At 41.3% G+C, this 22940-nt stretch overlaps 1 protein-coding gene across 1 annotated transcript in view; it reads left to right on the top strand.

Moving 5' to 3' along the window:
- The window catches only part of FBLN5 (fibulin 5), a 46270-nt gene extending 26660 nt beyond the window's left edge, over nucleotides 1–19610 (top strand). Inside the window, exons 5-11 of the mRNA XM_009477612.2 lie at nucleotides 6373–6495; nucleotides 9741–9857; nucleotides 10825–10944; nucleotides 13821–13943; nucleotides 14495–14621; nucleotides 17485–17680; nucleotides 19449–19610. Of these exons, the coding sequence (XP_009475887.1) occupies nucleotides 6373–6495; nucleotides 9741–9857; nucleotides 10825–10944; nucleotides 13821–13943; nucleotides 14495–14621; nucleotides 17485–17680; nucleotides 19449–19610 (968 nt within the window). The remainder of the gene's footprint in view (nucleotides 1–6372; nucleotides 6496–9740; nucleotides 9858–10824; nucleotides 10945–13820; nucleotides 13944–14494; nucleotides 14622–17484; nucleotides 17681–19448) is intronic.
- Nucleotides 19611–22940: the final 3330 nt, after the last annotated feature.

Raw genomic sequence — 22940 nt, 5'->3', positions numbered from 1 at the left:
TAAATAGATTACTGAATGGAGCATTATTTTGCTCTGAGACAAATTTTCGTGACTTGGAATTACTCTTTGGAGATTTCCTGATCTCTTTGCAATATTTCTTTTTGAAGTGTTGACACCAGAAGTGTATTTCAGTAATTATTTTACTAATGCAATATACAGTGGTAAGAACAATTTCCTGTGTCTACTCAGTGTTCTCATGTTTATGCTTGTCCTTTCAGCAACACTGTGTCAGGAAAAGTTCATGTTCAAGTGATTATCTTTAATGACCCCAGAGTTATTTTCAAGACCAACATTTTTTACTCTTGATATATGACCTTGCATTTGTCTGCCTTGAAATGCACTTTCAAATGTGCCCACTATACCTAGCAAATTACTTTTATAAAAGCTTTCTGTTCATTTTTTAGTTCATAACTCCACCAGCTTGTGATCCTCTGCATTTTATCTCAAATGTGGAAACAGTGGATAAAAACCAGGTCCTCAGGACCCTGTAAACACTCACAGCATGATTCCACATTTATGATTCTCTCCTGAGATTTCTGGTCTCCTAGTTTTAGCCTCTTTCATTTGAGCAGTATTGAATATGTCTGGTCTTAATTCAATGGATTAGAGCACTGTTTTTCCTTTTATGCTGTGATTTCTTGCAATATTATTGATACAAATGAGAGTGGCCTCAGTCCTGCATTCTTTGTGGACATGAGTCAGTATAAAAGATCACCACGTCTTCTGATAAGAATTACCTTCCCTGGTGAGATGTGGTGTTGTGCTGCAGTTTGGTGTTCTTTCTGACTATATTAATATGCTGCCCTGTTCTTTTTGTATGCATGGCTTTTAAATAATTTCCTTTTTTTAAAAATTTATGGGCAATGGATTGAAAATTTCATTCATTGTTCTATGATGTGGCTAAATTCTAAAGAATCCATGAAGATTACTGCTAGCTTTTACAGCTAATAAAACACAAAGCCAGTAATTTGCATGCTAAACACAATTAGTTCATTTATTTATTTTGACATTGTAAATGATATCTATCCAGTCACAAGGCATCCTGCCATCCATTAAAAATACAATCGGTACCAATAAAAACAAAGCATCAGCACATCACATTCCACAAAAGGCAGCCAGTCAGCCAGAAATACAAAAAAACACTTTCTCCACCCTTCCATTCCCCAAATGAAACCCCATTGCCCCAGCCACCTCAACTCTGTCAAAATGTCAAGTAAATGAGACATCACACCCCAGGGTTGCTAGACCAAATCACCACAGCCATAATTTTTTAAGACGGACACACTGAGCTAAGAGAGAGGGGTGTAGTAAATTTTGGAGTATTTGGGCTGAGGCTCTTGCAGCAAGGGCTTCCCGACAAATGTATAAGGAGGTGCTGCCTACCTATTCTCTCATTCAGTCAGTAAACCAAAGATCTTTAAAACTCATGGCTTTGAGCCATGAGGCTCTGTGTTTGTTCTAGGTGGTATTTCTTAGGAGGCAGAGAGCAGTGGTCTGGACAGGCCATGTGGTTGCTCTCAGTATTCGGTTGGGAAGTAACAAAAAGTGAATCGTTCCCACTTCAGGTCAAATTTTAATTTCAGTCTGGACTTCTGCCTGAACTTCTGCCCTTGGAACTAGCTGTGGGAGCAGCAATGTGAACACAACAACTGGAAGGATGGATGAGAGCATATAGATGACTGCTGATTTGATAGCACTCAACAGCATAATCAAGAGCCAAGACATCCAGGGCCAGTGTTGGCCTAGCACTCCTTGGCAAGAGAAGTTTTGAACAGGGATCCATCCTGCCCTGCCTTGGTTCTCCAGTGTGGTTTTAAGTGCTGAACAGCACTGAACAGTGCTGAACAGCTTAAGTGCTGAGTCACCTAGAGTCACTAGTCACTTGGGAAAATTTGGACTTATTCAAAATTATTAGGTATGACAATCTTTAACATCCTCTTGTTTTCATATGTAATTTCACAGCAACAGCCCCAGTCCTGTCTCAAAGGATAAGAAGAGGTGTGGTAGCTGGTAATTCTTTCAATTTGCCACTGACTGTGTCAATAGTTCTCTCTGTTTCAGTAACTACTGGAAACTTTGAGGTTCAATGCACCATTAGGCTAGAACAGTAACATTGTGAGTAGCATAGGGTTTAGCTGAAAGAGCCTTTGATGTCTCTGAGGTCTCCTGGTAAAACATAATGCTTTCAGAATGATGGTTAACTTTTTACTTTAGATCTCATTAGCCAATGTAGAGGCTGCACAAAATTTCTGAAGAAGTCGTCTCTTTAAGTGTTCATATAATAGGGGCAGGTTGTATGGGGCTACATGAAGGACGACAGGTTGGAAATATCTGTGACCTGTTCTTGCATCTGTCTTGTTGAGTGGTCGCAGGCTAGTCCTTGAATTCCTTAGTCCTGAATTTCCTGGTTAAAAATCCGTGGTCACTGGTATTTATTACCAAGTGGGACATTGCAGGGTTTCATAGTACAGTTTGATTTGTATTAGGATTGGAAGGCTTCAAATAAAAATGGACTAATTGTGAGCTGGCTCTGTATATAAGAGGACAGACCCTACCCTAAATAGTTTTAGGTGCTAAACAGTGAGGGAGGCTGGACTATGGCAGAGATTTTGTTATCCCCATTTTTCAAATAGGAAGCAGGGCAGTGGAGGATGAAGAGTACGGGTGAGTTCCCACAGGGTATATTCTTAGCACATGAGTTACAGTGTGGTCACTGCCACTGTGCCAGTTCCTTGTCCTGCATAGTGACTACAGGCACCTTAGTCTGTTTTCACTGAGGATAGATCTAATTTGTATTTGCTTCCTAGATCACCTCATGGCAATTCTTCTTGTAGCCACATATGGAGTAATCTAACCAAAATCAAAGGTATTCAATAACACTAGCTATTAGTAAAACCTAGACTTGCTCTTGGGATGCAGGTAATGTTTTCTAAGGGTCTTGGTGACGAAAGGTACTAAAAGCAGGTTCAGTATAATGAAAACCATCCTTGGATATCAGTGATGGGTGACACCACCTGATGCTTTCATGGTACTGATGCCGAAATCATCAAATATCACAATCTATTAACACCTTGAATGGGGTTAATGGCAGTGGGGTTTCTAGGGTTTCTGGCTAGCTTACTTCGCTTTAGTAATTCTTCTGCTCTCCAGCTGATTAGACTTTACTGTGGGGCTCAGACAACTCATTGCAGTATTTCTCTCCACAGTGAAGATTGGAACACGAGTTATGCTAGGTCAGAGGCACTCTTCCAGGCTCCAGAAAACTGCATCTCAGGGACTTTTTAGACGCATGTGCTATCCTTGTATTGAGTAGTCCTTACAATTTTTTATTCTCTGAATTTGCCTTATCTGCTTTGAAGATACAAAACTATTGACAATTTAGTATCACGTACATTTAGCATCACAGTTTTACTTTAGTATTGTGTATGATCCATCACAAGGGCAGAGGTAGTACGAATGAGCTTTGAAGTGATATTCCCAGAACATGACCACACCTAGGATTTATGTTTGAATGGGACAGAAATAAGTTCTGCAACCAGAATAAGAAATGATTTACACATTATTGACTAGCTGTCAGGTTGTTTCCACTTACAATTTTCCACCCAACCAAAAATGCCCTAGGAGTGTTTTGATATAGTTTCTATGCTGGCACTTAAGTCTAGTGAATCCATTATAGGCAATCTCTCAAAGTTTTATGGTTAGTTTTCTCCCCAGTGGAAATAATTTGGTTTTTTTTATTTTCCTTTCCCTGTTAAATGTCTAGTTTTGACTTTATCAACCACACCAGTTTTCACTGTGTCAATGGGCTGGGCAAGGCACCCTCTGTCTCCCAGCTCTGATATTCTTAAAGAGGATACCTAATGGTTAGCCAATTGTTGCACTGACATTTTTCTGAATGTGCAAATATCAGCTTTCACTTAGTGAGCCCATGTAATGTAAATAATCCTTGGCAGACAGGCTGGGATATAGCTGTTTGAACTGAGAAGGCTGCTTGCCAAAAATAATTGATTTGGTTGCATTGGCTGGGTCTGTCAGAATTTGACGGTGCATCATGGTAAGGAGCAATCTTAGAGAAAGCCAGAGACATGTAATATAGAACTGGGTGTATGTGCTCAGGCCCAAGCAAAAAGATTTGATGCTATCAGTAAAGCTGTTTATACTTGTTGGTTGCATAAAAATTCATCAATGAAGTGAATAAGGTATTATCCCGTGTAAAATGTGGGGAGTCAAGCTGTTCTGCACAGACAACTTCAGGTAGATCAGGTTTTCTAGGGACAGCAGAAACTCCACAGGTAGCCTCCATTGTAAAAATTTTGTGTTCAAATGGAAATATGTCTCCAATACCACCACAAAAAGTGAAGACTGGGATTAAGCAAAGAAATCTGCTTGGTAGATAGCAAAGAAAAGAGGATCGAAGTCTTGCTTTTCCAAAGTGATTGTACTGCTGCTCATGCAACTGCTACAAATATGGCTCAGGAACAAAACCGATCCAATAGCCACCTGTTGCTTTTGGTGAAGGATGCATGTTGTACCCCTGCAAGAAAGAAGCACCACAGAAGAGTGGAGGACTTATAGTCTTCAAACAGTATTGCTACCATATGTGGTGGTAAGACCCTGACCCTTATTTTATCTCCACTGTGCTTCACCTATTAATGTTACTGGAAGCAGGGAGCATGGAAAATTAAAATCTCCTTTTTAAGCTTGCGGTAGGCTAGAAACAGCAGAATTGGCCAGAACGCAAGATCCCACTCCTCAAACAATAAGCAAACATGACAAATAGAAAGCTTTTTAATTTAAAAAACATTAATGTCATTCTTACTAAATTTATGTTTAGATAAAATCTGTGTTCAAATACTACCAATTATGTGTGTTACGCTCTATGAAGGGAGGATCCAGAATTTTTAGCCCAATCACAGAAGCAATAGCTGAACTGAACAACATATCTATGTACCTATATAGTCTAGACTTGTTATCTTAGCTCTTTCCCACTTCCCCCACCATTTTGCCAACCTTCATCTGGCCAATAAATACATGGGAACCGATTTCCGACAGAGTTAATTACCTCTAATTGTGCCACTCTTGTTATCTTACCAGCTTTGACTCACCATAAATTAGTCTTGTACAGATGTTGGCAAGATAAGAGCTCTAGACTCTAGTATGTATTTATTTATATATCTGAGCATGTTAGATATGCTGCTGTGGTAGATTGGATCAGTTATTTCATGACTGCTGGGATTTCACAGCTGACTGGCTGTGCTAGGTGTCTCAAGGGCAGATACTGAGACGTAATTCCTGCCCTCTGCTGCCTGCTCCAGCCCAGAGCATTTGTGAGATACTTTCAGTCATGACCCAATGAAGTCTGGGTTAATAAGAATCAGCGGGGGATCAAGGGAGCAGCATTGTTTGGATGGCATAATACTTCAGCAAAGGCCAGCGCACAGTATGCTGGAATAAAAAATAGTTTAGGTATCAACAAATAAAACATAAAAATCGGAGTTGGCTGAAAAAATGACACAATTCATCTTTTGATATTTCCATTTCTGACATCTAGAGGCAAACCCGACACCAGAAACATCAGGGAAGAGACTGAGCAAGAAGGGATTCAAATTGAACTTCTGACTCTGAAGGCATTTTTAATCAGTTAGGTTCCAGGTTCGTGGCTTATATAAATGTAGGAATGCTATTCACCTCCTTTGGAGGGGAGGGGGAGAAAGCCCACAACAAAAACACCCTGAAGGGCTGTAATAAAAACCCAAATACATTAAAAACAATAAAGATGGTAAAAAAAAAAAGAAAAAGAAGAGAGTTTTATTGTCAGGAAATTGATTCCAGGGAAGTATACCTTTTTTTTGTCAGGTAAAGGTTGATTTTGGTTGAACCTTCTGTCAGTGAGATAATCTGCATCGGTGGGGGTAGGAAGTAGGTTTTTTTACATGTCTGAGTTGTGTTTGTACATCTCTCAAACTCCTGTTCATCTCTTACTCTGCAGTGGGGTTATATAGCCCTTTCAGTAGCCTTTCCCTAGGGCTGAACACTGCCCTATAGCATGGAAATTGCAGTTCAGTGATGAAGCAAATGTGGAAGTAATAAAAAGCTCGAGGTAATGCGATCCCTTTCTTGAGGAGCTCTGAGAAACACTGGGCCACCTGCAGAAGGGAGAGAGTTGATGAGCACCCCCCGTTCTCACTGCCCTTTATGACGTTTATTATTATGAATTTTACTCCAGGTTATGGTCATTCTGTCTACTCCACCACACTTTGGTTCCTCGCACAAAGCCAGTGTACACATTGTGAATGCAAGTCCCTGTACAGTGTGAACAATCTTTTGTTGTTGCCATTTCTAATATTTTCTCGCTGTATTTCTGTGTTGCAGATGTGGATGAATGCGCTTCAGATTCTCACCAGTGTAACCCCACCCAGATCTGCATAAATACTGAGGGGGGCTATACCTGTTCCTGCACTGAAGGCTACTGGCTCTTAGAAGGCCAGTGTTTAGGTAAAAACCTCATGCGATATGGTATTTGAGCATCTGTGTACGTGTACCTGTGAATAGCTGAAATAACATCACTGAGCATCTTTGTCAAGTACACGGTTAAACCTTCGGCTACGTGGAAACTGTCTTTCATCTTTGTAAGTGCCAATGGTATGCTTGGCAGAGAGACTCCCTCGCAGAACAAAAATGTAGATGTAAATGCCATATGACTAGCATCCATGTAACACGTGGGATTTTCATATTCCCAGTCTGAAGGATTCCCTTTCATATAAGATTAATCACAAGCATGCATACAAAAAGATTTATTCCCAAACAGACCCGCCCTTTCCACACCATGACAGTCTGGACCTGAAGGGAGCAGTATTTGATACCAAGAAACAGGCCAGTAAATCCTTAGATTCAGCCAACCCTTTTGCTTGGGGGTGAGAAAAAAAAATTACCTCTGAACTGGGTGCTGTTTCAGTAGCTTCCAAGTAGTTTTATTTTGATTTTATTACCTTCTTTGCAGCAATCTCCCGTTCAGCCCTGTTAAAAAACCCCATCCCTCAATAAACAGCACAGGAAAACCTTACAGCTCCTCTCTCCTCCAGCCCATTCCCTTCACTTGACATGCCCATGGGATGATGAAGTAGATGTTTATTTTAGGTACACCGATAGGACTTAGGAGATAGGATACAACAGGGTTTTTTTTTTAAAGTTTGCTCATTATTATTTTTTTCCCCTCGGCACAGGCTATTTGCCTGCCAGCTCTGTGGAGCTGGACCGTGTTGTCACAACACCTCTGCTGGAAGGAGAACGGGCTTTCCCTGCCCATTCATCCTTGGAGCCTCTCCAGTTATTTTCCAGCTTTCTCCTCCCAAGCACCAATTCCAGCAAAGGACTGACTCACGGATGCTTTCCTAACTACTGTAAACAGCTGCTGTGTAACTCACCTGGCAGGGACAGAGCTGAGCCTCGTCCAAGCTGGGGTCTGTGCAGCCGTAGCCACTTTGGGGAATCACTGTCTTGTAGTTCCCCTAGGATGTGAATTCTCCAAGCCCCCTGCTCCTTAATCTCTGGTAATTCCTCTTCTCTCAGGGAAAAAAGCTTGTGGCGGGGGTTGTACAGGCGTACGTGATGGTGTGGGGATGAGGGAGGGCAGGTGATGCTCTGCATCACCTCTTTTGTTACCCATTTACTTCTCCCAGTTATGGCCCAAATGAAAGGGTTGTGTGCAGCATTCAGGATTTGGACATGGATCTAAAGAACTTTAGTGCTTGATGGATATACCAGAGAAATGAAATGGCTGCATTGCTGAATTGATTTGAGTATCTGCTTATGCTATTTAAAATAGGCAATAACGTCCCAGTGTTGCCCACTTGAAATAAACACGGGGTGGATTATTACAAGGCAATGCAAAGAGCTGAAAGCAAATTGTGTTGAGAGTTGCTGTATTTTCCCTAAGTGTCAAAAAAGTCTCAGTTTTCCATACTTTCCACTGGTCTTGGAGAAGTGATTTTTGCTGGCGTAAAGGAGTAAAAGACCATTTACTGTGATCAGAGGGCTGGGTTGGGTTTTAGAGACGAGCTTTTTTGGTGCACTGTTAGTAAACCACAGTTACAAAAAGCTACACTTCTATCTGTTGTAATTATCCCAGTAAAGTTTATACAGGAGGAGCCCAGTACAGCAGTATCCACATGACCCACCCACAAGAAGCAGCCCTGTAGAAGTCCTTATCCTCAAAATGTAGCACTCTGGAGTTAACAGTCCTGCAAAAGCCAAAGCATGTATTTAAAGTAATGCATTGTGTCAGTGAAATGAGGGATTAATTTACTTAAAACCCATGTCACTTTTTGCAGGATTTGGGCCAAGCCTACTGCTGGTGTACGTGCCATAGCTGACCCTGGCCTTCAGGTTATCTTGCTTTTTAGAATGCAGTGGGAAATAAAAGCTAGTAGGGGTAAACCTCAGTGTCTGTGTCCTTGTTTTTTTACACAGAGAGAGTCTTTCCAAGATCTGACATTTTCAGAATGGTTTCCTGAGACTTTCTATGGCAAAACTGCCCCAATGAGGCCAATAACATAAACTTGAATTGCAGGATGTAGCTACTTATACAACAGATTCACAACATTGTTGTTTTTATGGTTTTACCACATCATATAAATGTTCAAGTTGTTCAAGAATTCAGTTTCCCAACACATTATTAATATTTAACACTAAAACAGGAAGCAGCCAATTTAGCTAACAAATAATGAACTGCTGGAACTCATGCAGATATATATGTAACCGTAGGGAGAATACTGCCATTTTGATTTTCATGTGTGTTGGAACCTACGGTGGGGGTCATTTCAGCAAAATCTGTGTTTTCCTGCTTTGCTTCTTCTGGCAAACTGACTGGAGATAATACACTTGGTTTTCTACTGCACAAACTTAACTTCAAAGCTTTGAGAGTAGCCATTAAAAAAATCTCCATAAATCAAAAGCCAGTTGATACCAAAAGCAGTAAGGGTAAAGCCTTGGAAAGGACACCTGTTCCAGCTGTTTCATTCCAGTTCTTAGTCCAGGGGCAAAATTCTTCTAGCATTTACCATCATACATATCTTAGCATTTTCTTGTGTTTACAACAGTCAGTTGCATGTATTGCTAATGCTGCAATTCAGCCCAAACTGCTATTTTGGCATCAAATTTACTGTTTACATTTTAGAGTCTATAACTTGTCAGTTAAAAATTTATATAAAATATGAATGTGACTATTAAAAAAAAAGTCTTTGAAGAATAACGTCTCTAAAAAAAGAAGTATTTAGTAACAAATACTTGCTGCTTCTCCAGTGAGTAGCTTTGGTATATGTGGAGGTGAAAAAAGTTTCTATCTTGATTCTGACAAAACTTTGCTACAACGTTGCCTGTGCTTGTGCTGAGGGGCTGTGTCAGGTACCAGGTATGCTTCCAGGTAGCTGCTTAAAGGGACTGACTCTGGGCTTCCTGGTGACATCACATTAAGCTGAAGATTACAGCAACAACAGTCAGTTCATTGGACATACTGATAGATGTCAGCTGTGGAGAAAAAACACATTAGTACATTCTTCTGGGTAGAGATGTATTTCAGCTATAACTCAGGGTCTGAACACTTGAAAGTTTGGCTGTTATATCCGTAAGCAGTACGCTGGGTCATGTCTGTGTTGTTGGTACTGTTGACTCAGTGTGTTTGCTGCTTTGTACCTGCATGTGAAAATGCAGACCACTCTACTTTTCATCTTTCCCATCTATAGATATAGATGAATGTCGCTACGGCTACTGCCAGCAGCTGTGTGCCAATGTGCCCGGTTCCTACTCCTGTACGTGCAACCCAGGCTTTACCCTTAATGATGATGGAAGATCATGCCAAGGTACTGTGTATGGTAACCCATGACTGAAATCTTTGGTCCCAACCCAGCAACAGCCTTAAAACTTGCTTAGTTTTTAGAATACAAGTAACCTTCCCATCATTGCTTTTGAAAATGTTCATAGGTTTGTCAGCCTGAGATATTTCTGTAGTTTCACAGTACCTCGGAGGGGTACAGGTGCAACATGACCAGTGTGTATCAGGAGAAATACGCACAGAGGCCCAAGCCCCCTAAAATATAGAGTTACTCAATTCACTGAAATTACAAGAGCTTAGGCACTGAAATTAATTTTAAAATCTGAGGCTGTGCGACCTACCCAAGACAGGAAAAGTCTGTCAGATCAGTAAATTAGATCTGAGTCTCCCAAGTTCCAGACTAGGGTCCTGAGCATTAGCCCACCTTTTGCTGTCATGTGCTACCTCAATCAAAGTCAACACAACCTCTTCATAAATCCTCTCCCTAGCTAAGCAGGGAGCATCTTCCCACATGCTGCAGGAAATGGTCTGTGCTAATGATGTCCAGAAGCTGCTAGTGTCCTAAAAGGAAAAAAAATATGGTTTTGTCTTAGCCCTAGGTTTCCATGAGGACCATTCCTCATTGCATTATCTTCCTCAGGAATATCCTGCTGCATTTTGTGTCAGGTCTGTTATGACAAAATCAGTTCAATGGTTTTAAAATTGCAGGATAAAGACAGAAGCATTTGTAGTAAATATTTCATCCCCATCTTCCATGCTATTTTTTTGATTGAAGACATTCCCAAAATGCTTCATTTCCACGCATGTTGTGTTTCCAACACGCTATTTCCAGGCATCAGCCTGAATCCCAAGAAACAATACTGACTTGGTTATATTTCTTTCAGAACAAATAATTCTGACTGTACAGCTAATCTCTTTGAAATGCTTTACAGTAATGAATTGAAAATTGAGTTTGGGGAGAAGTCACTGATGCATTGGGCATTGGTTTCCCATAGATATGAACGAATGTACAAGCCAAAACCCTTGCACTCAGACCTGCGTCAATACCTACGGCTCTTTTCTCTGCCGCTGTGAACCTGGCTACGAACTGGAAGCTGATGGAGTTAACTGCAGTGGTAACTGTCTTTAGTTATTTATTTGGTTGGTTTCTTTAATTCTATTAAGTTTTCTTTTTCCAGTGTATTGTTTTGTACATGCTTTTTTAAAAGCTTTTGCCTTGGTCCATGATTAGCAGCAGGATAGCTGCAACTCATATGATCATCTTTCCAGTTATAGCACACAGCAAATACTCAGAAAAGCACAATGGAGGAGGGCTGCAAATGGTTTTAAAGAAATAAGCTAAATATTAAAAAGCTCCAAGATAACAGCAAAACATAAGAAAACGCTTTGCAATGCTGAACAGGAAGCTTTATTAGAGCAAGTAAAGTAGCGATATTCCTAGGACATTCTTCCATGATTAAAGAAATACTTTATATAAAGCACTTTTCCATTTGTCTGTTGAATATATATATTTCTCATGCTCTTACAACTGCACACTTCTGCATGAAACCTTCCCCAGTTTCCCCTGCATGGCTCTGGCTACACTTCAGAAACAGTATATGGTTTCTTAGTACAGCTAGTGCTAATCTGTTCAGCACATAGCAGAAGAAACTGTGCTGATGTCACTGTACTTTTTCCTCTCTTGTTTTTGTTTTTATTTTATTGCTTTGTTTTAATTGAAGGCAAAACACATTTCTGTGCTTAACGTTCCCACAGCTTGATAAAATAGAGAATCCCGCCAATATTTCTTGGAAGAAAAAATGGACTGGAAAATACTTGTTTTTTAATTTACAGTAAACAGATGTAACATGCTGTTTCTGAGACAGAGGACATGTGATGTGCAGTATGTGTATAGATTAGTGTTTCGAAAGCTGTTCCCTTATTATAAGGGAAAGAACAAAGACTTAAATCTCTAAAGGGTCTTATGCATTTAACATTTAGAGCTGCAACACCTAACTTGAGTTTTCTGCTTTCTAATGGAGTTTCTGCTTCTAAGTTAGACTCCTGCACCTTTTTATGTGCTCCCAAGCTAGTTGGGGGCCTGAACCAGTTAAGTTCAATGCAATGCCACATAAACATTGCCAATACAAAATAGTGACAGAAGAGGTGGTGCTTGAGCCTCATTCGTGTCTGAGAATTAAGTCAGCAAAAGGGACTTTCCACCACCCAGATTTAGAGCAGAAAACCTTTTCTTGACAATTCTGTGCAAGAAAATGCTTGTCAAAGCAGGTCAAATTTCTCTGGATGAGCTTCTTTCACTTCACAAGCAATCACTAGACATTGCTGGGGCTTGCAAAGGGAATGCCTCGTTAGAAGGACATTCCTATGAGACACCCAGGATCCAGATGTACTTCAACAGCTGCTGAATTGGACCATGGCCTAGCAGCGAGCTTACCTTGAATGATGGGATGCATCCCTGCCCCAATTCAAGGACAGAGGCAGAGATTTCAACCTGGGTTTCCCAATGTTGGCATTATTTTCTAATCACAGAGGTCTTGCATGTGCGTTAGATGTGTTCTGAAAGGCTTACCATCTTGTCCTCTGCAGGTAGTCAGCAGAATGCTGGATGTGTTTAGGAACAGAAAAGGTGTGTCTGTCCTGTGAGGGCTCAGCAGCAGAAATCTAGGACCCTCGGGGCTTTAAGTGCCTCCAGCACTTGACAGCAGCTGAGCACAGGTTATATGGCTCTGATGTGCTGGAGATCTGGGCTAGGACACCTCGACGGGGTGGGTGACATCTCAGTCCTTTTATGGAGTCAGCCCTTGGTCCATGTTTTGTCAGGAAGGGTTTTTTTTCAGTGAACAGGACTATGCAGGTGTAGAGTTCCTTTCATCTCCCTTTTGATAATATGGTTGCAGCCATAAAGCCACTTTAACATATTTGGACTTCAAATACTTTCCAATCCATCTGCACAAACCACCAAAAGTGGATAAATGAACTGAGCCCAGTTTAGAAGAAAGGGAAGTTCAGTCTGAAGAGTAAAAGTGATTTGCCTGGGAGAGTCAGCATGTCAGAGCTGGGAATAAGAACTTGGGAGTTCCTGGCTGGGGCTCTGGCCTTTGTTTCTTTCTTCCCCTGAACAGGGAAATAAGGAAATGATTAACTGCAGCCTCCCTCAGTCTAGCGCCTTTGCATGTGTTTTCCTCTCAGTCAGCCATGCCTCCATGTGCAGCTCTGAAGTTCGTCTTTTGTCGCTTGAGCACGATTCTGCAGAATACAATGACTGGTCAATTCATCAGTGCAAGGGGAAAAAAAGCACAGTTTCTGTGTTCAGTCAGAGACTTGACAGACTGCTTAGCTTCCTGGGTATCTGGGAGATGGCCGAGCCTTCCAGTAGATCTGACCCAAGCTGGGATGAGCTCTGATTTGACTGACTGCTTAGCTTCCTGGGTATCTGGGAGACGGCCGGGCCTTCCAGTAGGTCTGACCCAAGTTGGGATGAGCTCTGTAGTCTGCTGGAATGCCTTGGAAGTAACTGGCTAGAGGCTCAGAAACATAAAACAGCCGGGGCTGGCTGCAGGAGTTCTGCTGGGACCCATGTGGCCCTGGGAAAGGGAAGTTTGCTCTCCAGAAAAAAGAGAGGAAAAAAAAATCCACTGCCAAGTCTCTCCTTTCAAATTGCAGTTGCAGCTTTGTTGTTGGAGTAGCTCTATCTCTGACGTAAAACAGAACTGAAAACATGGCCAACTGGTGACAGGTATTCCAAAAGAAAAATAAATAAATAAAAGCCACACGTTGTGTTCAGCAGCAGCTTAGGTTTCCCTAGGAGAAAAATCTTTAACCAAGAACTTGTTGTATAGCATTTTGCCAGGTTACTGCAGAGCTCTAGGGAGCCGGAGGGTGCCAACCTCCAGCTGGGGTGATGGGCACGTAGTCTGGATGGCCACCTGCCTGTGGGACTGCTCTTTTGACTGTAAAGCCAAAGGCACTAAACTTTGTTTTACCACTGCAGACATGGATGAATGCAGCTTCTCAGAGTTCCTCTGCCAGCATGAATGTGTGAACGGGCCTGGTTCTTACTACTGTAGCTGTCCTTCGGGCTATAACTTGCTTGACGATAACAGAAGCTGCCAAGGTAAGAACATTCCTGCACTGATTAAAACCTCAGGGGACCAGAAAATAGGTTCTGTGTGTGGAAAGAGGTTTTCAAGAACTGAGATTCTTGGTCTTGGCATTGCACAGTGAAGTACTCGTAGGGGCCAATTATGTAATTCTGGTAAGAATGTCATCACGTGAATAGTCCCACTGAGGTGAATTGGTGTGTTGGTGTAAGTAAGACTTTACTGACTAGGAAACAACTACACAGGAAAGCCCTCAGATGCTCTCCTCTCTGCTGCACATCTCTCTAGCTTTCCTGTTCTCTAAGGTCAGAGAGCTTGAGCAGCCAATTTCTTTTCTATTTTTGCAGCACTTAGCATATGGGAGTGCCATTATTCTCCAATAAGGAGAAATGAATGGAGTAAAAATTGATCTTAAAAGGGGGGCCAGTTATCAAAAGGCCATTTCTCATGGTGCAAGAGTGTTATGAATTTTAAGGCAGTTCCTTAAGATGGAAATGGGTTGGTAAGAGTGCTGTCTTGCACGTATTTCCCTGCTTTAGCCTTTCTCTTGTTTCTTGTATTTTAGATATCAATGAATGTGAAACCAGAAACTTCACCTGCACTCCACAGCAAACGTGTTTCAATATCCCAGGAGAATATAAATGTTTAGACCCAGTAAGATGTGAGGATCCTTATATCCAGATTAATGAGAAGTGAGTAACATACCCACAGCCACAAAAGCAAATTCTGTGTGAAGTGTATCTAGAGTGAATCAATAAGCTGCATTTTTACAACACAGCCATGAAGTGTGTCTAGAGACCTATACATACATGCTGTTGCTGCATTTAGCATTGGTAAGCTTTATCAAAATAATAAATTGCAATTCCTTACCAGGTCACTAGGTGGGATATGACATGATTACATGACACTCAGATGTGTGGGAAATTAGACTGGAAAAACCCTTACCAGTGAGTAGAGAAAACAGCAAGGTTTGTAATGTAATAAGAGACATTTACTTACATGACTAACGGACTTCATATATGCTCAAATGCAGCCTGTTTTTTAGTATGCGTATTTCCTGTAAATATTAACTAGATTATGTCTGGGAAGTATTTTAAAACACTAGATGATAGTTACAGCAGGATACAAGTAGTTTCCTACTGCTTAAAGGTTAGAAGTGCTGAAAAGTCCACAGACTGCTTAGCCTTGTCCAGAAGTTGGGTATATCTGGATGGGGCTGTTAGCACTGTTGCTGTCTAAATTTGGAATTATTTGAGCAAGCAAAAAAGTAAATCCCACATTTCTAAAAATTGCCTGTTTCTTTTACATTTTTGGAGGTTATTTACCTGGCACTCAAAAGATTTCAGCTCCAGAGAAGTCTCTATATATTGCAGCCCACAGTATTTCATCCATAGTGTTTGCACTAAACCCAATTACTTGGGATTGCTTGGTAGCCTAATGTATTTTATAGAAAAGCAAGAGATGAAGAATCAGCTTCTTTCCATTATCATTTATTCATGTCTTTACATAGCTTTCTGAACTAGGGCAGCTGAGGAGTGGATACGTTCTGTTCTTCCAGTTCTGGGTTTACCTACCTTCAGATGTGGTAGAGTCTTAAACTGGAATTTGAAATACCTGAAGCCTTTGTATCTAAATTCTCCAGAGCTCAACTATAGAGTCCTCGCAGATCAGCTTGCACCAGAGCTCTTGATCTGTGAGCTTTTTGTTTGGTGGCTTTGGCTCATGTCTAGATGTGACTGCATTTAATTTGTGGCATATGTCTAGAAGTGGTCATTATAAAAGCCAAGTGAATTCTTTGCATCTGTGTTTTCTGTGGAAGGAATTGGGTGTTTATAATGCCAGGAGCCTTTTTATGGGGGACATGCCAGATTAACTGTCTGAAATTGGTGTCGGTAGTGGAGTTTATAGAAAAAATAGGCAAAAAACCCGACTCTTTTCCAGGAAATTCCCCAACATGGCTTTTATGAAGGGACATCCTGCCTCACAACTTTACTAGAGTTCTCTGAAGAAATCAGCAGCATATGGCTAGGGCACATGGGCTGATACAGTCTGTTTGGGTTTCCAAAGGCTTCTGAAAAGAACTTCACATAAGGTTATTATGGAAATTAAGCAGCCATAAGTAAGAGAGAAGTCCCTGGCACAGAACAATAAGAGGTTGAAAGATAAAAAATAAATAGAGTATAGTATTAAATTGTCAACTTTCACAGTGAAGTTCTGCAGAGGTCTGAGCTGGACCTACATTATCCAACATATTTGTAAGCAACCTGGGAAAAAGGATAAACCACGAGATGGACAAAATCTGCAACGGTATCTGAGGACAGCAGAGAAAAGTGTGGGCAGAAAAGAATTGCAGAAGGAGCCTCAATGACTGAGCAATAAAATGTCAGAAAAAATTCAGTGTAGATGAATGTAAAGTAAAAAGAAAATCCCAAATTCACAAATTAAATAAAGAGCACTGATCTGATCTTAATCCATCCAAACTGAGATTTGAGGGTTGTTATAGATAGTTCCATGATCTGCAGTACTCACTAGAGGTCAGAAAAACAATCTGAATTTGAGGTGTTAATAGGTGGAGACTATCCTTAGAGCACATGCCACTGTGTACCCAGATCTTCAAGACTATGCAGTGTCTTCCCCTCCTCTCAAAAGAAATACAACTGGACAAAGGTTCATAAAGAGCAATGAGGATGATCAAAAGTATGGAATAGCTTCCTTGTGAGAAATAACTAAGTTAGGACTCTTCAGCCATGAAGAGGTCAAATATGAAACCCTGAGTTGCGTGAGGAGGATGAGCAGGGATTGACTGGCTGCTCTCCTTTCAACAGAGGAGCTGGGAGCATCAGACAAAGTCAGCATGGGGCAGTGCAGAGAGAGGTGAAGGGGGCTGTGGAGCTCCTGGCCGCAGGGGCTGTGGATGCCAAACATTCATGTGGGTGTAAGGGGAAGCTGGACAAGCTGATGGATAAGAAATGCATTAAGGGCTGATGAATACACAGAAGACATCTTTGGAGGCTTTTGGTGGAAGTGTCATACGCCTGACTTGGTATCTTGTTCTTCCTTAGAGTTCTGCATTTGATGCTAGAACTTTGGTTTGATCCAGGATGTCTCCCTGTATGTATTCATGTAGTATATAAAAGATTGTTAAACAAAGAGTACAACATTTATGTAGCACCATCAGTGAAATGATCCAATAATTAACATTATTTTGGGGACAGTTCAGTTTAAATTACTATCAGAACAAACACGTACTGGGTATTCTATACCTGCAGAGCTGCTTTAAAGAAAGTACAGATTTTTTGAGTGATCTGAAGAGACAAAAGATGCCAAGATATTTTGGCCTAGAAGACAAGAAAAAGAAGGCAGGGATATAGGTAGGCCAGAATAGCAACACAGAGAATACTAAAAGTGAGAAAATTCATTACAAATTTCATTGATTCTTTTAGCTGTTTGACAACATTATTTGTTTATTCATTTATGCAGCTGTATTTGCATATAACAAATCAAATATTACAGCAATTTGTAACCCCTGATGACAATCCTATCTCTGACAATTAGCCGCTGCATGTGTCCAGCTGAAAACGCCGGTTGCAGAGATCAGCCATTCACCATCTTGTACAGAGTGATGGATATGGTGTCCGGGCGGTCTGTGCCTTCTGACATTTTTCAGATGCAAGCAACAACTCGCTACCCTGGAGCCTATTACATCTTCCAAATCAAATCAGGGAACGAGGGCAGGGAATTCTACATGCGGGTAAGTCTGGCGCTCACTTAGAGAAAACACGGAGTATCTTCTTGTTAGCTGAATATCCTTCTGACAGCAGAACTCAGTTTTTAATGAATATCACTTAAACCTTCAGTATGAGGCATTTTTACATGCAGACATGCAGAGCGGTGTGCTGATCTGCAGGGGCTGCTGGCTCTTTCAAGAAGGCAACCTACCCAAAGCAAACACGCTTGTTTTATGAGACATTAGGTTCAGGAAAGTCCAGGGCTGTATGCATGTCTAAGAATAGCTCAGGTCTCCCATGCTCAAGAGAAACTATTGCACCAAACCTTTTTTTATTTGATGGACAATCAGTAATTGTCACTGAAAGAGTCACCGTTTCTCATTTGTTTTATTAAACTCTTCATTGGGAAGTGAAAAACCCAAAACCCAAAACAGTAAGCACATGCACACCCCCACCCCTTTGTCCCAAGAATTTACTTTCTGGGTTCTTTTCTTTCATTTATTATGTGTTTTTTTCACTGAGAATGCACATTTGATGTAGACACTGTTAGAGAAAACACAACTACTTTTTTTTTTTAATCTGAATTTTCCTCAGAAGACATCTGTGTACCCCAGTCACCTTCGCTGCACCTCTGACACGCAGGGGTGATGGGAAGTGTCTGACAGAATGAGGCACAGCCACCAGGGATGGTGGCATTCAGAAGGTTGATTTTTAACTCTAGGCAAAACCTGGCTTTGATATTCACATTAAGCAATGTTCAGCGGCTATCGATAGTTCCCATGCCTCACAGAAACCGGTAGCGTGATGGATTTCAGTAGATTCCAATACACATTTCTCCTGAGAGCCTCAGATTCTCACTGTTGAAAAAAGAAAGCATTTCAAAATTCCGGAACGACAAGCGGTCCAAGAACAATCACTTGCATCTCACAAGATCTTTCCTGTTGCAAAGTCATGAGGGATCCCATCGGTGGGAGGCGGCTCCCGGGGCCCAAGGCAGCAGCGCCCGCCCCGGCCCCCGGCCCCCCCGGCTCCTCCTCACGGCTTTGCCGACCTCCTCTCATCAGAGAACACGCACACGCTCCGCTTCGCGGAGGTCAAACAGGTCCCGCTTCGTGTTTCTGCTGGAAAACAAAGTGCGTGCAGTTTTAATGTCCGGAGGTCTGATTTGTAAATGCTCGTAATCCACCGTTCTGGCCAGATATTCCAAAAGTCTGCTTCCACTTACTAAAAGACAGATTTTTCTGAAGGGCCTTCACAGATTTAAAGCTCTCTGCAGAGGGTAAGGTTTTGCAACCTTAACATACGCAATTATACAACAAACCCCGATCCTGTTCACATAGGAACATCTGTTCTCCAAGCTCTGTTAACATAACCCCTTCTTGGTGTTTGCTGCTTCAAAGTAACAGTGCTCTTTACATCAAATAATATCTCACGTGCAAAAGAAAAAAAAAAAAAGGTGTCACTGCTTGTGCATACGCTAAATCCACGTTCTCATCTTTTTCCATTTGGACAATAGCAAATTTCTACGTTCAATAGCTCCTTTTATGTGCAGGGCTCCCAAAGGCTTTACAAACTGTAGAAGGTGATAGTTCATACAAAACACTGAAACGGAGCCAGAAGCTGAAATGAAGCACCTCTCCTGTGAATTGCAGTAGCTTCTAACAATGCTGCAGAAAACAGTGTTATTTAGGCTGCTCAGGGACCATGGCCATAATGTGGTCTCACCTGAGGTGATAGTTTTCAAGAGCCGTTTTTTCAAATCTCACCTGTTTCCTCTTGTTTTGTGCACAGCAAACGGGACCGATCAGTGCTACTCTGGTGATGACCCGCCCTGTGAAGGGGCCCCGTACTATTCAGTTGGACTTGGAAATGATCACTGTTAACACCGTCATCAACTTCAGAGGAAGCTCTGTCATCCGGCTGAGGATATACGTATCACAGTACTCCTTCTAAACCTTGAGTTTGTGCCCTGGAAACATTAAAACAAAAGAGACGGTTCCTCCTCTGCAGAACTCTCTCCTCAGAAGCCAGTACGTATAGCAGCTCTAAACCAAAGCAGTATTTCCACTGACCCGGTGACCTATGCCTGTCTGAGGAGGGAGGCCTCTTCATGCACAGTCCCTACCAGGATGCAGACATTTGAAGATGTATCAGTCAGCAGATCCCATATGATTCTCTATGTGGTCATATATTTTAAGGACTCTTCTTTCCATTGTAAACACTTCTAGGGTATGAGTCTATGTTTGAAAGACTGTGAACCTTTGTAGCTCCAAGGCTGCTTAGCAAAAAGCACCAAAGAAACTGAGGAAAAAGCTGGCTTTTGCAATCTTGCCTTTTCTTTTTTTTTTCATCATAAATGGAAAGCAGACAAACAAGCAGAAACAGAAACAAAAAGCCACCTATTGAAACAAGGGATCTCAGAAGTACTAACTTACATTCCCAATTATCTCTGGAATTTTCTGTCAGGCACTTTGTTTCAATTCACCTTGCATTTGTCTTAGTTTCACCTGTTTTTTCTTTGATTCTATTTTATAGTTAAAATTCATTGTAAATTCATTCCAAAATACGTGTTGTACTATGTAATCTTCTACTTTCTAACAAAGCGTCACATGTTTGGGTTCCTTCCTGTATTAAATCTTTCTATATAACAGAGTTCCTAGAAATCTATCACTGGTTGGTATGTTTTACAATGTTTAGGATGTTATGCTTATTTACACCCAGACTCTTTGACACAGGCCTCCACTGCCAGAATAGTGTCCAGGGACTTTAGAGCAGATGAGAATCAGAATTTTATTTTTCTCTGTTTTCCTGAGTGTGGTAGTTGCAAACAGTTTGTAGTGCTTATAAGGTAGTGATACTAACTGTAGTTAAGGCAGCAACTAATCTGCTCAAGGACCACTCAGCTCAGACCTGTCCAAATTCCTTCAGAAAAAAAATGACTTGTTCTGTTCACGTTCAGTCACTGTCCTATATTCCTAACATTGGGGAAAATAAGCTGAAAAAGACTTGGACCAGTCTTATTGTTCATGCCTCTGCCTCAAAGCAGACCCCACTGTACCAGTACCCAGACCTCAAACGATGGGATCCCACAGTTTCCATAGGCAACGTCTTCTCAGGTATAACTGCTGTAACCAATAGAAAGTTTCTCCTAAAGTCTAATCTGACTCTCTTCTGTTGTAATTTAAATCCATTGCTTTTTAGCCTACTTCCAGTAGAAATAGAGAACAATTTATTTTCCCCTTTGCAGCAGTCTTCAACATGTCTGAAGACTGTTGTCATGTCTCCCCTCAGACTGTTTCTCTCTAGTCTAAACAAACCCAATTCTTTTGGTCTTTCCTCATACATCACATTTTCTGGACCTTTGATCATTCTCATTGCTCTCATCTGGATTCTCTCCAGTTGGTTCATGTCTTTCTTGAAGTGCAGTGCCCAAAACTGTGAAAAGTATTCCAGCTGAGGCCTCACAGTGCTAAGCTAAATCTATATGTATGTTTAGGGGGGTGAAAAAAAAAATAAAAATAATTGTATAGCTTGGAGGTATAATGCTTACCTTGTTGAAGCCACTGGCTGTTTGGTCTTTTATTTTAGTAGGGATGAGGGTTCATATGCTTTGTTCTTAAATTTCTTTTTTGCTTCTTCCCCCTGCTTTTTCCTTACTGGCTCATTTGCTCTCCAGCATTGCTAGGGCAGGAAAGATAACCTTTGCTTCATCTTTTTGAAGACTGGAAGTGCTTAATGCTACTTGGGAAAAGGAGTTTATGAAGACTATAATGCGAGCAGGCTGGAGCAGAGTAGAAGCGTTATGTGAGGTCTTCATTAAAGTAGAGTATTAAATGGGAGAATACAGACTCAGAAAGTTATCACAACACAGACTGCATGACACAATCAGCAAATTGACTCTCTTGGTCCTTAATAAGCTTTGTGAGTTAGTCTGGAGTCGGTTTTCCCTAGCTTTAGTAGAGACTCTGCTCTTTTTACTTGTACTCACCTTGCAGGAAGCCCTGATGCAATGGCTCACAGCAAAGAAATGCTGAGTTGAGTATGCTTTAGCAGCTTCCATTTCTTAATGGTTTAAAGTTTTCTCTGTGCTGCTACAATGTCCTGGTATCCTGTGGCTCACAGCTCTGTACGCAGGCTGTCCCTTAGTGTAAAAACAAAAAGGCTGGAGCCTGGCTCCAGGGTTTAGTAAGCCAAGCTGAGGGCAGGAAGCCAATGAGTTTTGTGAGTAGCCGACTTGGAGGAGATAAATATAGAGGAAATGTACAGAGAAATATCCAAAATGAGAATGTGTTTCCTAAGTGTATCATGGCTCATCATATACCACAGTCTTGGAGGGGGAAATAGAGATGACCAGGAAGGAAGAATGCTAGTTTATAGGGGCTAAAAGTGCTCATGTGTCCCAGATGATCAAGTGAGACATGGGAAACAAGCAGGCTCTGGTGGCCCAGAGAGCAGACTAGGGGCAGGCAGGGTCTTGCATTAAAGATGTTAAACTCTTAACATGCTGAAAGTTTTCCCAGTGCTTAAAAGCCCCTTCTTCCCCCTTTGGTGCCCCTGTGTTATGGCTTCTTCATGTCCAGTTGAGGAGTCCTCTCTCTTCCTGCCAGCACATCACCTTCTGGAGAGGAACTGCACCCTGTTAGACCTCAGACAGTTTCTCACTTCTGGGCTGTTGTCCCATGGCGCCCACATACCAACCTGATTTAACCCTAATTTAGAAACATCAAAACCCAGAGGTATTCCATAACAATACACTTTGTTAAAAGAGTAAATCTTGAATGCTTGGTTTTAGCAGGGTCCAGCAAATACTCATAAAACAATATTACACTTTCTATATAAACATTCTGCGCCTTAAAAAAAAGTGAGGAGTCTGGAAACAAAGGGATTCAGCCACTTCTCAACTGCCATAACATCTTTCATCACTCACTATCACTCCAGCCAACTTTAACTTTGCCAAAATATATGCCAATATCAAAATAATAAATTACTAGCAGCTAATAACATCTAAACTCTCTATTTCCTAGTCAGGGGTCTGTTTCCAATAGACCATCGCAGGCTTGTATGTTACAGCAGTTCTCACCAAATAAAAAAAAGGACTATGCATGTCAGGTTTTTACAGCATGAAAGTTAAAAATGCAAACTTGCAACTGCTGTATACATTCATGTTCTCCTTTGAGGCCAGGCCTCCCTAAAAGCAGACAGAATTCCAGGTCTGCTCAGAAAACAGTTCTTTATTCTAACCTATTGCAGAGGATTTTCTAACGCGAAGAGTTTTACCATACA

Source organism: Pelecanus crispus, chromosome 6, assembly GCF_030463565.1.
Source record: "Pelecanus crispus isolate bPelCri1 chromosome 6, bPelCri1.pri, whole genome shotgun sequence".
Classification (NCBI taxonomy): domain Eukaryota; kingdom Metazoa; phylum Chordata; class Aves; order Pelecaniformes; family Pelecanidae; genus Pelecanus; species Pelecanus crispus.
This window is presented reverse-complemented; position numbering and strand designations above follow the sequence as displayed.